This window comes from Dendrobates tinctorius, unplaced genomic scaffold (assembly GCF_039654945.1).
Source record: "Dendrobates tinctorius isolate UK_male_01 unplaced genomic scaffold, ASM3965494v1 ptg000126l, whole genome shotgun sequence".
Classification (NCBI taxonomy): Eukaryota; Metazoa; Chordata; class Amphibia; order Anura; family Dendrobatidae; genus Dendrobates; species Dendrobates tinctorius.
The window spans coordinates 16,362,571-16,378,773 of NW_027361794.1; the positions used below are offsets into that span (position 1 = coordinate 16,362,571).

General features: G+C 45.6%; 1 protein-coding gene across 1 annotated transcript in view; it reads left to right on the forward strand.

The window, feature by feature from the left end:
• LOC141047332 (uncharacterized) overlaps positions 1 to 16,203 on the forward strand; it is a 31,552-nt gene that overhangs the window by 6,876 nt on the left and 8,473 nt on the right. The window contains exons 5-8 of the mRNA XM_073542395.1: positions 19 to 455; positions 538 to 661; positions 745 to 842; positions 4,754 to 4,844. Coding sequence (XP_073398496.1) covers positions 432 to 455; positions 538 to 661; positions 745 to 842; positions 4,754 to 4,844 — 337 coding nt within the window. The 5' untranslated portion in view covers positions 19 to 431. The remainder of the gene's footprint in view (positions 1 to 18; positions 456 to 537; positions 662 to 744; positions 843 to 4,753; positions 4,845 to 16,203) is intronic.

The window sequence follows — 16,203 nt, forward strand, 5'->3', positions numbered from 1 at the left end:
TTATTATTTCTTTTCCAGCTTTCCGCGAGTTTGTCGTCCATATTCATTGTTGTAATTGCTTTTTATTTTATTTTGCAGTATGGTTTGAGAAAGGCCTCTTAGTAGGTCGAAACGTAACCATAGTATACTCATATCCTGGATTACGATATTATACCCACATTTTGGATACTTCTTTTGTCTGCGGTGTTACACTATTTGATGCATTTGAAATAAAATAAAAATCCAAAAATTTCACAAAATCTTCAAGATTTTTTGGCAAGATTAATCCACACTTGAGTGCGACTGTTTATCTACTGACTGTAGTGAGTGCTGTCAGGACCCTGTGTCTGAGGGATGGGGAAGACCCCTGAGCCCAATCACGAGGCCTCCACCTCCCCCCCCTGATACATGAGGACATCAATGACCAGAAGATCCTAGAACTCACCTACAAGATGATTGAGCTACTGACTGGAGAGGTGACACTGCTGGGAATGCTGGGACATTGTACAGTAACGGTATGAAGGGATCGGGGGATGACGGTATCATTGTATGTGTCAGGTTCCTATAAGGTGTCAAGATGTCGCCGTCTATTTCTCCATGGAGGAGTGGGAATATTTAGAAGGATACAAAGATCTGTACAAGAATGTCATGATGGAGGTTCCCCAGCCCCTCACATCACCAGGTAATAGACAGAACTAATTACACACGGCCTATAATTATCTGTATGTAAAGAATGAATTCAGTCCCTGTGTGTGTTTCCTCCAGATCTATCCAGTAAGAAGACAACACCAGAGAGATGTCCCCATCCTCTTCTTCCACATGACTGTAAACAAGAAGATTCCAGTGTTCCATCATATCATCAGGTAGATGGAGAGAAGGTGTCTTGGAATCTCGCCTATAATGTGTAAACGGCTGTGAAGGTCTCGTTCTCAGTCTTGTTTAATCCACCAGTATTACCATATATACTCGTGTTTAAGCCGAGATTTTCATCTCATTTTTTTGGGCTGAAAGTCCCCCTCTCGGCTTATACAGGAGTCATACACTCACTGGCCACTTTATTAGGTACACCATGCTAGTAAGGGGTTGGACCCCCTTTTGCCTTCAGAACTGCCTCAATTCTTCGTGGCAGAGATTCAACAAGGTGCTGGAAGCATTCCTCAGAGATTTTGGACCATATTGACATGATGGCATCACACAGTTGGCGCAGATTTGTCGGCTGCACATCCCTGATGCGAATCTCCCGTTCCACCACATCCCAAAGATGCTCTATTGGATTGAGATCTGGTGACTGAGGAGGCCATTTGAGTACAGTGAACTCATTGTCATGTTCAAGAAACCAATCTGAGATGATTCGAGCTTTATGACATGGCGCATTATCCTGCTGAAAGTAGCCATCAGATGTCGGGTACATTGTGGTCATAAAGGGATGGACATGGTCAGCAACAATACTCAGGTAGGCTGTGGCGTTGCAACGATGCTCAATTGGTACCAAGGGGCCCAAAGAGTGCCAAGAAAAAATTCCCCACACCATGACACCACCACCACCAGCCTGAACCGTTGATACAAGGCAGGATGGATCCATGCTTTCATGTTGTTTACGCCAAATTCTGACCCTACCATCCGAATGTCGCAGCAGAAATCGAGACTCATCAGACCAGGCAACGTTTTTCCAATCTTCTACTGTCCAATTTCGATGAGCTTGTGCAAATTGTAGCCTCAGTTTCCTGTTCTTAGCTGAGAGGAGTGGTACCCGGTGTGGTCTTCTGCTGCTGTAGCCCATCTGCCTCAAAGTTCGACGCACTGTGCGTTCAGAGATGCTCTTCTGCCTACCTTGGTTGTAACGGGTGGCAATTTGAGTCACTGTTGCCTTTCTATCAGCTCGAACCAGTCTGCCCATTCTCCTCTGACCTCTGGCATCAACAAGCCATTTCCGGCCACAGAACTGCCGCTCACTGGATTTTTTTTCTTTTTCGGACCATTCTCTGTAAACCCTAGAGATGGTTGTGCGTGAAAATCCCAGTAGATCAGCAGTTTCTGAAATACTCAGACCAGCCCTTCTGGCACCAACAATCATGCCACGTTCAAAGGCACTCAAATCACCTTTCTTCCCCATACTGATGCTCGGTTTGAACTGCAGGAGATTGTCTTGACCATGTCTACATGCCTAAATGCACTGAGTTGCCGCCATGTGATTGGCAGATTAGAAATTAAGTCTTAACACACAGTTGGACAGGTGTACCTAATAAAGTGGCCAGTGAGTGAATAATAATAATTAATAATATTTTTTTTATATAGCGCCAACATATTCCGCAGCACTTTACAATTAAGCGGGGACATGTACAGACAATAAATTCAATACACGTTAAGACAATTTAAACAGTGACATTAGGAGTGAGGTCCCTGCTCGCAAGCTTACAATCTACAAGGAAATGGGGGGGGACACAGTAGGTGAAAAGTGCTTGTTATTTCAGGTCTGGCAATTAAAATAAATAGGGATTTTCATATAAAGCTGCATGATGCGGCCATCATCCCGTGTGTTTAAGTGCAATAGTCAAGTATTAAGTGCAGTTATCGTGTGCATGGAGGGTGCAGATTCAGAGTAATTTTTGGAAGGAGGAAACAGGGCAAAGTTAGTTTACTGAGTAGTTGATGTGGTAGGCTTGTTTGAAGAGATGGGTTTTCAAAGCGCACTTGAATAAGTCGGGGCTAGGTATCAGTCTGATCATCTGGGGAAGTGCATTCCAGAGAGCTGGTGCAGCATTAGAGAAGTCTTGGAGACGGAGGTGTGAGGTTCGGATTACGGGGGATGTTAGTCTAAGGTCATTTGTAGAACGGAGGGCACGTGTAGGGCGATAGACAGAGAGGAGATATAAGGCGGTGCAGAACTGTGGAGAGCTTTGTGGGTGAGAGAGATGAGTTTATACTGGACCTGTAGCGAATAGGTAGCCAGTGTAATGACTGGCACAAGATGGAGGCATTGGTGAAGCGGCTGGACAGAAATATGACCCTGGCTGCCGCATTCAAGATGGATTGGAGAGGACAAGGTTTGGTAAGAGGGAGACCGATCAGAAGAGAGTTGCAGTAGTCCAGACGAGAATGAATAAGAACAACAGTAAGAGTCTTAGCAGTTTCAAAGGTGAGAAAAGGTCGGATTCTGGAGATGTTTTTAAGATGCACGTGACAAGAGCGAATGAGTGATTGGATATAGGGAGTAAAGGAAAGTTCAGTGTCGAATATGACCCCAAGACAGCGGGCTTGCTGCTTGGGAGTTATGGTTGAACCCTCCAGGGTTATTTCGATGTTAGGTTGAGTGAGGTTAGTAGAGGGGAGAAACATAAGAAGTTCAGTTTTGGAGAGATTTAGTTTCAGATAGAGGGAGGACATGATGTTAGAGACAGCAGACAGAGAATCCTTGGTATTTTGAATTAGAGTAGGGGTGATGTCAGGGGAAGAAGTGTATAATCATATACCTGGGGTTGGCGGGGGATGGGGAGCTGGGGTGTCAGAGATCATACCCGCCGACGTGGTCTTTGCAGCCCCCCTGCTTCTCCACAGTCTCCCTTTCTGCCTTCAGCGGTCACGTGGTACTGCTCATTAAACTCATGAATATGCACATATTCATGAGTGTAATGAGTGGTATCATGTTACCGCTGAAGGCAGGAAGGGAGACCGTGGAAAAGTGGGGCTGCAGAGACCGTGCCAGGAGGGGGTAAGTATAGTGATATTCACCTGTCCGGGGTCCATCGCGGCTCACCGCTGTGTCATTGACGTTTAGGCAGCAGGGGGCGCGGTGACGTGGTTGCTGCGCCCTGCGCCCTCTGCTGGCTGAACAGTCACTGACACAGGAAGCGGAGGGCAGCGATGGACCACTGACAGGTGAATATCTCAGGTGCCGGGTCCTGAGCAGGAGAGGTGAGTATGGCATTTTTTTCCAGCAGCAGCATATTGGGACATAATAACATAATATATGGAGCATCTTATGGGGGCAGCATATGGGAGCATATTCTGTGGAGCAGCATATGGGGGCATATTCTACGGAGCAGCATATGGGGGCATATTCTATGGAGCAGCATATGGGGGCATATTCTACGGAGCAGCATATGGGGGCATATTCTACGGAGCAGCATATGGGGGCATATTCTACGGAGCAGCATATGGGGGCATATTCTATGGAGCAGCATATGGGGGCATATTCTATGGAGCAGCATATGGGGGCATATTCTATGGAGCAGCATATGGGGGCATAATCTATGTAGCATCTTATAGGGGCATAATCTATGGAGCATCTTATCTTATGGGGCCATAACCTTTATGGAGCATTATGTGGGGCATATTATTCTATGGAGCATCTTATGAGGGCATTATTAACCTTTTTTAGCATTATATGGGGTGTGTTTTGTATGGCATCTTATAGGGCCCATCATGAACGGTATGAAGCATTATATGGGGCTCCTGATTCAATATGGATATTCAAAAGCATTTAACCTACTGATGTCTCAATTACTTTTACTTTTATTGGTATCTATTTTTATTTTTGAAATTTACCTGTAGCTGCTGCATTTTCCACCCTAGGCTTATACACGAGTCAATAAGTTTTCCCAGTTTTTTGTGGCAAAATTAAGGGGGTCGGCTTATGCATGGTTTGGCTTATACACGAGTATATGCGGTATATGTTTTATATTTGTGTAATGAGAACGGTGGAGATGGCAGGATTAGAGCTGATCATAGTTGTGTCTTCTCCATGTGTCTGTGACTCTTACAATATTTGTTTCAGGGTGAAGATCTGACCCATATTAATACTACAGAGACATATGTGAGGGGTGATGAGTGGTGTAAAGAGGAGATTCCCACATATGACTACCCAGGTGAGTAGTAACCACTAAATGCAGGGAAGTCACAGATTCTTCTCAGTCACCGGCTGTGGCTGCTTTATCGGTGGTTTAGTCCGGCCGTATTACCATGATCACCATTTTGACTCTAGACCACAACATTCTCCTCCATCTAAAACTGTTCAAATTACTTTAGTAATTGAAGGCCCTTTTCTATAGAACTTCCAACCTGGTAGATCCACCTACCAACTGAAATGAAAAGACGCTGACCATTACCTGCCCAGATCTGTAAACTACAAAGCCAAATGACAGCGTACTTGGATTGTGCTGACAAGTTAGAAAGTGACTTGAAGAAAAATATTATTATGGCCTCTAAGAAGCGGAGGGTAATGATGCTGTTGGCTTCCTAGAATCCTGACATCTTATGGGATGAATCTACCTTCTCTCCCTTCTGCTGAATGTGCTCATATGGTTCCTACAAGACCAGGTTCAGTCTTTCTGGCCAAACTTCACTTTTATGATCGACATCACTGACTGTGCAGTGAGGCCAAGTGTGAGTTTCTCTTTATCCTGACTTTTAAAACTGACTAACTTCAAACAGGATGATGAGAAACTACATAAAATACACCTGTGCCATGATATATCTCTAAGCTGTGTGTGGCTGATGGCTGTAATATACATTTATTCCCGCCTGCAGGAGATGTGTTGGCATGGCTCGAGCCCTGGTTTCATCTAATCGCTCCACGTCATAAATTCCATTATGTTTTCAATCCTAAGAAATCCAGATTTCTTCCCACTCTCCTGAAATCAGGAGCATAAAAAAAGTTCTCTACTTTTCTGATCAGGACTCAAAGTAGCTCCAATGGTCCACAATAAATGAGTGCATCTCCAGTTTAACCCTTTCATGATGGAGCCCTTTTTAGTTTTTGCGTTTCTGTTTTTCACTCCCCTTCTTCCCAGAGCCATAACTTTTTTATTTTCCTGTCAATATGGCCATGTGAGGGCTTATTTTTTTGCTGGACAAGTTGTACTTTTGAATGACAACATTGATTTTACCATACTGTATACTCAAAAAATGGGAAAAAATTCCAATGGTGTATATTGCAAAAAAGTGGAATTCCAGAACGTTTTTTGGATTTTTTTTTCACCATGTTCACCAAATGCTAAAACTGACCTGCCCATTATGATTCTCCAGGTCATTACGAGTTCATAGACACCAACATGTCTAGGTTCTTTTTCATAAAAGTGGTGAAGAAAAAATTAAGATTGTTTAAAAGAAAATTGCATCATTTTCCGAGACTCATAGCGTCTCCATTTTTCATGATCTCGGGTAGGGTAGGGGCTTATGTTTTGCGTGCCGAGCTGATGTTTTTAATAATACCATTTTGTTGCAGATATGATCTTTTGATCGCCCCTTATTGCATTTTAATGCAATGTTGTGGCCACCAAAAATTGTGGCCACCAAAAAAATTAAAATCTGGCATTTTTACTTTTTTTTTCTCGTTACGTCGTTCAGCGATCAGGTTAATTCTTTTTTTATATTGATAGATCGGGCAATTCAGAGCGTGGCAATACCAAATATGTACAGTTAGGTCCATATATATTTGGACAGAGACAACATTTTTCTAATTTTGGTTCTAGACAATACCACAATGAATTTTAAACAGAACAGTTCAGATGCAGTTGAAGTTCAGACTTTCAGCTTTCATTTGAGGGTATCCACATTAAAATTGGATGAAGGGTTTAGGAGTTTCAGCTCCTTAACATGTGCCACCCTGTTTTTAAAGGGACCAAAAGTAATTGGACAATTGACTCCAAGGCTATTTCATGGACAGGTGTGGGCAATCCCTTAGTTTGTCATTCTCAATTAAGCAGATAAAAGGCCTGGAGTTGATTTGCGGTGTGGTGCTTGCATTTGGAAGGTTTTGCTGTGAAGGAAACATTCGGTCAAAGGAGCTCTCCATGCAGGTGAAACAAGCCATCCTTCAGCTGAAAACAGAAAAAACCCATCCGAGAAATTGCTACAACATTAGGAGTGGCAAAATCTACAGTTTGGTACATTCTGAGAAAGAAAGAAAGAAAGAAAGAAAGCAAGCACTGGTGAACTCATCAATGCAAAAAGACCTGGGCGCCCACGGAAGACAACAGTGGTGGATGATCGCAGAATAATCTCCATGGTGAAGAGAAACCCCTTCACAACAGCCAACCAAGTGAACAACACTCTCCAGGTGGTAGGCGTATCAATATCCAAATCTACCATAAAGAGAAGACTGCATGAAAGTAAATACAGAGGGTTCACTGCACGGTGCAAGCCACTCATAAGCATCAAGAATCAAAAGGCTAGACTGGACTTTGCTAAAAAACATCTAAAAAAGCCAGCACAGTTCTGGAAGAACATTCTCTGGACAGATGAAACCAAGATCAACCTCTACCAGAATGATGGAAAGAGAAAAGTATGGCAAAGGCGTGGTACAGTTCATGATCCAAAGCATACCACATCATCTGTAAAACACGGCGGAGGCAGTGTGATGGCTTGGGCATGCATGGCTGCCAGTGGCACTGGGTCACTAGTGTTTATTGATGATGTGACACAGGACAGAAGCAGCCGAATGAATTCTGAGGTATTCAGAGCCATACTGTGTGCTCAGATCCAGCCAAATGCAGCCAAACTGATTGGTCGTCGTTTCATACTACAGATGGACAATGACCCAAAACATAAAGCCAAAGCAACCCAGGAGACTATTAAAGCAAAGAAGTGGAATATTCTTGTATGGCCAAGTCAGTCACCTGATCTCAACCCAATTGAGCATGCATTTCACTTGTTAAAGACTAAACTTCAGACAGAAAGGTCCACAAACAAACAGCAACTGAAAACCACCGCAGCGAAGGCCTGGCAGAGCCTCAAAAAGGAGGAAACACAGCGTCTGGTGATGTCCATGAGTTCCAGACTTCAGGAAGTCATTGCCAACAAAGGGTTTTCAACCAAGTATTAGAAATGAACATTTTATTTACAATTATTTAATCTGTCCAATTACTTTTGGTCCCTTTAAAAACAGGGTGGCACATGTTAAGGAGCTGAAACTCCTAAACCCTTCATCCAATTTTAATGTGGATACCCTCAAATGAAAGCTGAAAGTCTAAACTTCAGCTGCATCTGAATTGTTTTGTTTAAAATTCATTGTGGTAATGTCTAGAACCAAAATTAGAAAAATACCTTTGAGGAAGGGGGACGGTTCCCCCGAAACGCGTCAGGATTGGCCCTTGCACATGTTCGTCTTGCACAGACCGGTGACGTCACCACCCACAACTCACGCCCCCCGCCAGTCACGCCCCTTGCTCACCACGCTACTGTCCGGCGGCACCATCGGCCGTGGCTGCCTGCCGCCCAGGGGGACGCGCTCCTTTGCTGGGAGCTGTTACTTTTTGCAAACGGGAGGACGCTCCCTGGTTTTTCTTTAGTTTTGAGACTTTTCTTTTCAACATTCATGATTCTAAGAGTACTATGATCACCAACAGCCAGTCTCCGTAACAGTGAGTAATGTCTGTCTTTAGTTTCACTTTCATTGTCAGTATGCTTGCAAATTTACTACACACTGTTTAAGCGCGGCCACTTTTAGTTCAGTTAAAATTAGAAAAATGTTGTCTCTGTCCAAATATATGTGGACCTAACTGTATATGTTTGATTCTTTTTCTTGTTTTATTTTTAATGAGGCGAAAGGGGGGTGATGTGAACTTTTTTTTTTTAATATTTTTTAAAACTTTTTTTACTTTTGGCATGCTTCAATAGTTTCCATGGGAGACTAGAAGCTGCCATAACCCGATGGGCTCTGCTACATACAAGCAATGATCAGATAGCCTGTATGTAGCAGAATTGCTGACTTGCTATGAGCGCCGACCATAGCAATCCAATAATGACAACCATATACTGTAGGTCTGGAGAAGACTTCTGTTTGTGATGTCCACCCATCGGTGACTCGCGATCACGTGACGGAGTCACCGATGGGTGGGATTTCCAGCGCAATTGCCAGAAGCGCGCATTAAATGCCGCTGTCAGAGTTTGACAGCGGCATTTAACCGGTTATCAGCTGCGGGTGGATCCCAATTCCACCCACGCCTGTTCCGGGCACATGTCAGCTATTCAAAATAGTTGATATATGCGGGAAAAGATGTGGGCTGAACGCAGGAGCCCACATCAAAGGGGGAGACACGACATGCACAGTACTAGTACGGCGCATGTCGTGAAGGGTTTAATGTTGGAGCTCTCCCATCATACATACGTTGTGGATGTAACTTTTTTTATTCTATCTTTATTTACATGTACATTCTGTATGATAGTTTGATAGTGATGGGATTGGCCTGCCTTACTTACATGAGTCTGTAACTCCCTGTTAGTCTTTAAAAAAAAGTCTTGATTGCCTCTTCCAAATGCCAAAGATCTAAATTTAAGACACCTTACCTCTGCACTCAGGGTTAAACTGGGCCTCCGGAGAACCGGAGGATTCTACGGTAGGCCCAGGCACTGACATCTGCTGGCATGTAGGGTCAGCAGCTGCCTAGGGCCCCCACTGCTCCAGGTGTCTCCAACCAGTAGCGTGTCGCTCATAACGGCACACCATGCAGTTACTATGGGGCCCCCGTTGCCAGCGGAGCAGCAGCGGGTGACAGAAAAACAAAGGCTGTTCCCGCTGCTAAAGAAAAATGAATATTCACGCTTCTCCATGCCCCCATGGGCGTGGAGAGGATCTGGATAATCATTTCACTTTCACGCTGTCCGCTATTGGGGCCCATAGACCAGGGCCCCTACTCCCCTAGGGGATCCCAGCCCACGCGGCTGCTATGGGGCCGTAAGTCGGGGACGCGCCTTCAATGCTGCCCCCTGTGAGTGCCGCATTAAGTTATATCTGCATCAGATGCCGATACAGTTGAAAGCAATAATGGAGGAGAGAGCCTCAGGTAAAGCTCCCTCTCCCATCATTCACCTCTGCCTCTGACACAGTGGGTGCATGATGACATCACTTCATCGGAGCAGAGCCGCCCACGGAATCAGCATGGGAGCGAGGAGGAGAGGTGAGTATTGTGTTTTTTGGGGTTTTTTATATATATATATATATATATATATATATCAGTCCTGGTTGCATAATACCCTATGAGGGGGGTCAGCATTGTTCCCTAAGGGGGAGCTGCATGATACCCTGTGAGGGGGGGCAGCATGATACCCTATGAGGGAGGCAGCGTGATACCCTGTGAGGGGCAGCATGATAGTTTTCTTTGCATGTCCAAAATTTTTTGCTGAAATTCATCTGATAGTTAAGATTGCCAAGAGCCACCAAGTGACACTCTAGTTACCCCAGAGAAGTTTCTCTACTAGTTACTCATTTGCTACTCATGAAGATTGTTGGGTTTCATCATTTCAGTAGATGTGTTATTTTCTATATTCACAGTTTTTGACTACAGTAGTTACTGTCCAAAATACTCTGATTTAACCTCTTCCCACAGCCAGTTTTGTGTTCCTAGTCAGGCCTCCTGTTTCAAATCTGACATGTGTCACTCTCTGATGATCTTTTAGAATTTTTCACAAAAGATATAAGGAAATAAATGGACCTTAAAAATTATTTTCCAACCTCTCTTGAATCCGACAATACCCTGTACACAGTTGTACACTACTGTCTGGGCACATGGCAGAGATCAGAAGGCAAGGAGCACCATTTACCTATTTAATAGCAGATCTTGCTGGAATGGTTTTTCTGACACAATGTATTGGGGACACTGCTCGTGGTTACCTGGCAGCTCAAAAGATGGCTACCATGAACAACCTTGGCACTGTCTACTCCGTTTTCCAGATCCCAGGGATTGTCTTGCTCATTACCTTTTAACTCCTCTACATAGACCTGGACTTACACAGAGACTCCTAGGCTTGAGCCATGGTGATACCTGCTGTTCTGTGGAGTGAGAAGGAAGGAAGAATAGTCAGGTAGGCGGGTCAGAACCAGGAGGGCAGAGAAAATACAAAATGAGAAGATGCAAGAGTATTCAGTAAATGGGCCGTGGTCACAACTGGAAACAAATACACAAGCCGAGAGCTGAGCACAGGACTGACCTAGAGGAGAATGACGCTGTGTCTGGCAGATTCCCAGATTCCGGCCATATGCTTTGAGCTTTAGTACAGTGCAGTTATTTTCAATTGGCTGAAGCAGGGAGCAGAATACTTCAGCTGGACAGCACACACCCATACCACCAGAATGGATGGTACTATAGTTCCCAGGCACCCTAATCTTAATGGCTGGACAGCGCCGGTGCCACCCAGTGCTTCTGGCTCTGACATCTCCTCCACTAACAGCACTGCCTGCAGAATGAATAAGGCGGCGCCTGGTGACAGAAGCAAAAAAACGTGCAATAGGGTTTTATGCTATGGAAATAAAGTTGTTAAATAAGGTTTATCTAACCAGATTTAGTTGTGTATATACAACAATTCCATGGCTTATAAATCCAGATACTGCAGGTCCAACGGGTCATCAGACCGAGTAATCACAGATCAGGAGAATTTGGGAATAATTTGCTCTGTTGGTATTACATGTAATAGATTCAAGTACAGACAAAGTATTTCCAGATCTCCCTTTATTCAGTCAACACGTTTCGAAGTGCTACAGACTTCTTCATCAGGACAAGAAAACCATAGTTTACCACACATTCCCCAGAGGGAATATGACACACCATTTGTAGAAGTCCTAATATATCAAAATGGCAGAAAACCAGAGCAGTAGAAATCCCAATAAAGTGACTCCATCTTAGAAATTATAACCCTCAATGAATTCATGTATAGGAGCAGTGAATATTTTGACTCAACAGACACTTTCTGGAAATTAGCACTCAGTGGATGTTGGAAAGTGAAAATTGCACATTTGCCATTTTATTATCCAACACATAGTGCCCAGATTGTGCTTCAGGAGACACACACTGTAAATTAAGTGGGTTCTTCTCACTTTAATAATGCAAAATACATGGATGTTGAATGTCGTTTGGGCACACTGCAAGGCTCAAACTAGGGGGAGATTTGACTTTAGGAGAGCAGAAGTTGCTGGACTGGTTTATGGAAGCCATGTAGCTTTTCAAGAGCCTTTAACCCACTAACAATGTGGAAACCTTTAGTTTTCCACTGACAGATGATGGACCTTACTGGAGCCTTATATTTTGAAGGATGAGTAGAAGCTTTTAATGGTATTATTTTCACCAACATAACATTGCTTGGTGGCTTTTTATTCCATATTTGGGAGGTAGAATGACAAAACAGTTGAACACTACGCTCTACTGGTTCATCCTATGAGGTTTTTCCCATCTCCCATGACGGCACACATGAGCGAGGGGATCCACCCAGCCAGGACAGGAACCCTACTGAAGATAAAAGGGGCGGTACCTCTCCCTCGCTTCAGTCGGGTTTCCTGTCCTGACAGGGACCCATGTGCTGAAGACAGCATCACACATACCTGCCCCTCTCCCGTGCCGGCGTGGAAGAACAGGCGGGGTCCTGGGCGCTGTGCGTCGGGAGGTGGAAGCGCCATCCACGGGTCCCCTGGGGGCTCAGCGTCCGAGCGGGCGTAGATGCAGCACAGCCTGGGGTCCTGGGGCTCTGCCGTGGCTGCCACGCTGTCCTCCCCCCCCTCTGCTGCATCTCTCCAGTCCAGAAGGGGCGGCTGCTTCCGGGTCGCGCCCCTCTGATGTCACATGCAGGGCATGCTGGGAAAGGGGCGTGCTCGCGTGACGTTGTGAGGTGGCGCTGGAATCCAAGATGGCGGCGCCCATCGGAAAAATGCCGGCCGGCAAAAGAAGATCCCAGCGGCGTGGCAGGGGGAGGGGCTGTGAGGGTAACCGGAGAAGGCGGAGAGTGCAGTGGATCCCCCTTATAAGGGGGATGAACACAGAAGATGCACTCATGCCCAAAACTTCATATGGAAGTGGGGCAAGAAGAGCAGCAGCAGCAGCAAGAGCTCTCACCAGATGCCAGGCCGAGCCGCCAGTATACCAGGAGCAGCCACACGAGTGGTGGGAGCGGCAGTCGTAAACGCGACCGGCATGACTCTGAGATGTCCAGAAGAAACGTCACGAGTGCATCTGAGGAGCCTCCGAGATCGGGTCGAGGAAGTCTAGCGGCAAAACAAAGAATAGAGAATGCGCCCTATTCAGACACCCGCTGGCAGATCAGTGGCAGAAAGATCTCTGCGCTGACTGTATAAACAAGGATGAAACCCCTGATTTGGTGACTAGCCTTAGGACTATAATACAAGAGGAGGTGAAAGGCTCCCTAAAGGCAGCCCTTAAAAAGGATAAAGAAGGGATTCTGATTCAGAGGCCTCGCTAGTGCAGAAAGGTCGGGAAAGATCCCTGTCCCCCTCCACCTCCTCTTCCTCTACTCGGTCCTCAGAATCCTCCTCAGACAGCGATATAGGGGGCCGTCCGTGTTTCCCAACAGAGGACATGGAAAAGCTGGTCAAAGCTGTCAGGTCTACAATGGGCCTCAAGGAGGAAAAGACACCTAAATCATTGGAGGATGTTATATTTGGAGGACTGGAGGAAAGGAAAAAACGCACCTTCCCTGTAAACGATAAGATAAAGGCCTTAATTGACAGGGAATGGAAAAAACCTGAGAGGTCAGGGGGTTTACCTTCTAGATCAAAAAGGAGGTACCCATTTGAGCAAAAAGATTCAGAAACCTGGGAAAAAGTCCCAAAAATTGATGGTAGCTAAATCCTCAAAAAAGGTATCTCTACCATTAGAGGACTCTGGCATGCTGAAAGTCCCGCTTGATAAAAAAGCAGATGGTTTCCTGAAGCATATCTGGGAAGCTTTGGCAGGTGGATTAAAACCAGCGATAGCTGGTACTTGTACCGCTCGTGCCCTCATGTTCTGGCTACAACAAATACATTAGAGGACCAGATCAAGGATAGAGTTCCTAGGGAAGAAATACTGTCTAATCTGACACTGGTACATGGAGCAGCGGCTTTCCTAGCGGATACCTCAGCAGATTCTGCGAGATAAACAGCTAGAGCAGCAAGCCTGTCAAATGCGGCAAGCCGAGCCCTGTGGCTTAAAGGGTGTCCAGGGGATTTGCCATCGAAACATACAGTAGATTATGTTCCATTCCATGTGATGGCCAATTTCTCTTTTGGGAAAAAACTAGAGGAAATTTTGGAACATGCGGGGGATAGGAAGAAAGGCTTTCCTCGATTTCCGGGAGAACCCAAAAAGCAGCCCTTTCGGAGGAGATTTAACAGGGGTCGTCCCCCGGGAGATAGGAAAAATTGGGACTTAAAAGAAAGGAGAGAATCGGGCTATATGTTTAAAGGGCCCTCAACTACCTCCAAAAAATCTCCCCAATGACATCAGGTCGGAGGTAGTAGGAAGGCTTTCTCTCTTCCTTTCCGCCTGGGCAAATATCTCCCCCAGTACATGGGTCCTAAACATAATCAAGGACGGTTTAAAACTAAAATTCACCCGTCCGCCCAGGCATACCTTTATAATGACACCCCGAAGGAGAGCCCAAGAGCAACAGCTGGCCCTGGAGACGGAAGTCTTGGGACTAGTGCAAAAACAAGTCCTACTAGAAGTCCCAGTGCAAGAAGAAGGAAGGGGGTTTTACTCCCCCCTCTTTTTAATATAAGAACCAGACGGCTCTTGGTGAACCATAGTCAACTTGAGGAGACTCAATCAGTGGGTAGACAATTGCTCCTCCAAAATGGAGTCAATCAATACGGCCACAAAAATCCTGTTCCAGCACTGCCTCATGGCAGTGATAGACTTAAAAGATGCCTACTATCATATCCCAATCCATCGGGAGTATCAAAAATACTTGGGGGTAGCGCTCTATGTCCAAGGTCAGGTAAAACACTACCAATACGCAGCCCTTCCGTTCGGCCTGTCTACAGCCCCCAGAGTGTTCACCAAAGTGATGGCCGAAGTAATGTCATTTCTTCGTTCCCGGGACATAGTGATCGTCCCATACCTGGACGACTTTCTTGTCGTAGGGAGGTCGGAGACTCACTGTACACACCAAGTGAAGGAAGTGATATCAACTTTAATAGGACTAGGATGGATAGTAAACATCCCCAAGTCAAGATTAACCCCAGTAAAAGTGCAATCCTTCCTAGGGTTAATACAGGACTCCGAGCGACAACGTTGCCTCCTGCCAGAGAACAAAGTGACCAAGATAAGGGGCCTACCTCGCACAGCAATACAAAGGCCAGCTATGACACTGAGGAACGCAATGTCCCATTTAGGCTCATTGACATCATGCATACCCGCGGTAGCGTGGGCACAGTACCACTTAAGACAACTACAGTGGGAAGTTCTGTCAGCACAAAAACAATTGAAAGGGCATTTAGAGGGCGAACTATGTCTCTCCATGGCTATAAGAGATTCCCTACTCTGGTGGACTGTAGAAAAGCATCTAACAGCCGGTGTCCCGTGGCAAAAACCAGTCAAGGACATCATTACAACTGACGCGAGTGCCACAGGATGGGGAGCACACCTGAGATCCCACTCAATACAGGGAACCTGGCCCTTGCTAGAAAAGGATCACGGTTCAAATGTAAAAACTATGGGCAGCAGAAAAAGCCGTGAAACATTTTCTCCCCTTGCTTCAGGGCCACCACACTCGAGTCATGATGGACAATCGGGCAGTGGTAGACTACATCAACCACCAGGGGGGAACGAGATCTCGGGGCCTCATGGAAATATCAGATCTACTTTTCCATTTAGCAGAACAACATTTGTTATCCATCACGGCACTGCATATAAAGGGGGTAGAAAATACACAAGCAGACTTCCTGAGTCGCAGGCACCAAAGACAGGGGGAATGGTCCCTAAACCCCCAAGTCTTCCAACAAATAGTTCAAGCCTGGGGAAAACCGGAAATAGACCTGTTCGCCACCGCACGCAACAGAAAGGTCAGGAAGTTCTGCTCACTGAATCCAAGAGAAAACCCCTTCGCAGTAGATGCCCTACAAATACCCTGGAAGTTCATCCTGGCCTATGCATTCCCCCCGATAACAATGATCCCAGTAGTGGTCTAGAAAATCAGGTAGGATCGAGCGAGAATAATTCTTATAGCTCCGTTTTGGCCGAGGAGGCCTTGGTTCTCCCTTCTGAGACCTATGTCACTGACAGATCCATGGATCTTACCGGAGGTTCCAAACCTACTTTCCCAGGGACCAGTGGTCCACTCTCAGGTGAAGGGCTTCCATCTGGCAGCCTGGAATTTGAGAGGGCGCTACTGAGTCATCAGGAATTCTCTCCAGGGTTTGTCTCCACCCTGTTGAAGAGTAGGCAACCTATAACATCCCAAATCTACGGTAGAATGTGGAAAAAGTTCCTAGACTTCCTGGGGGAATCTTTAGGGGATGTA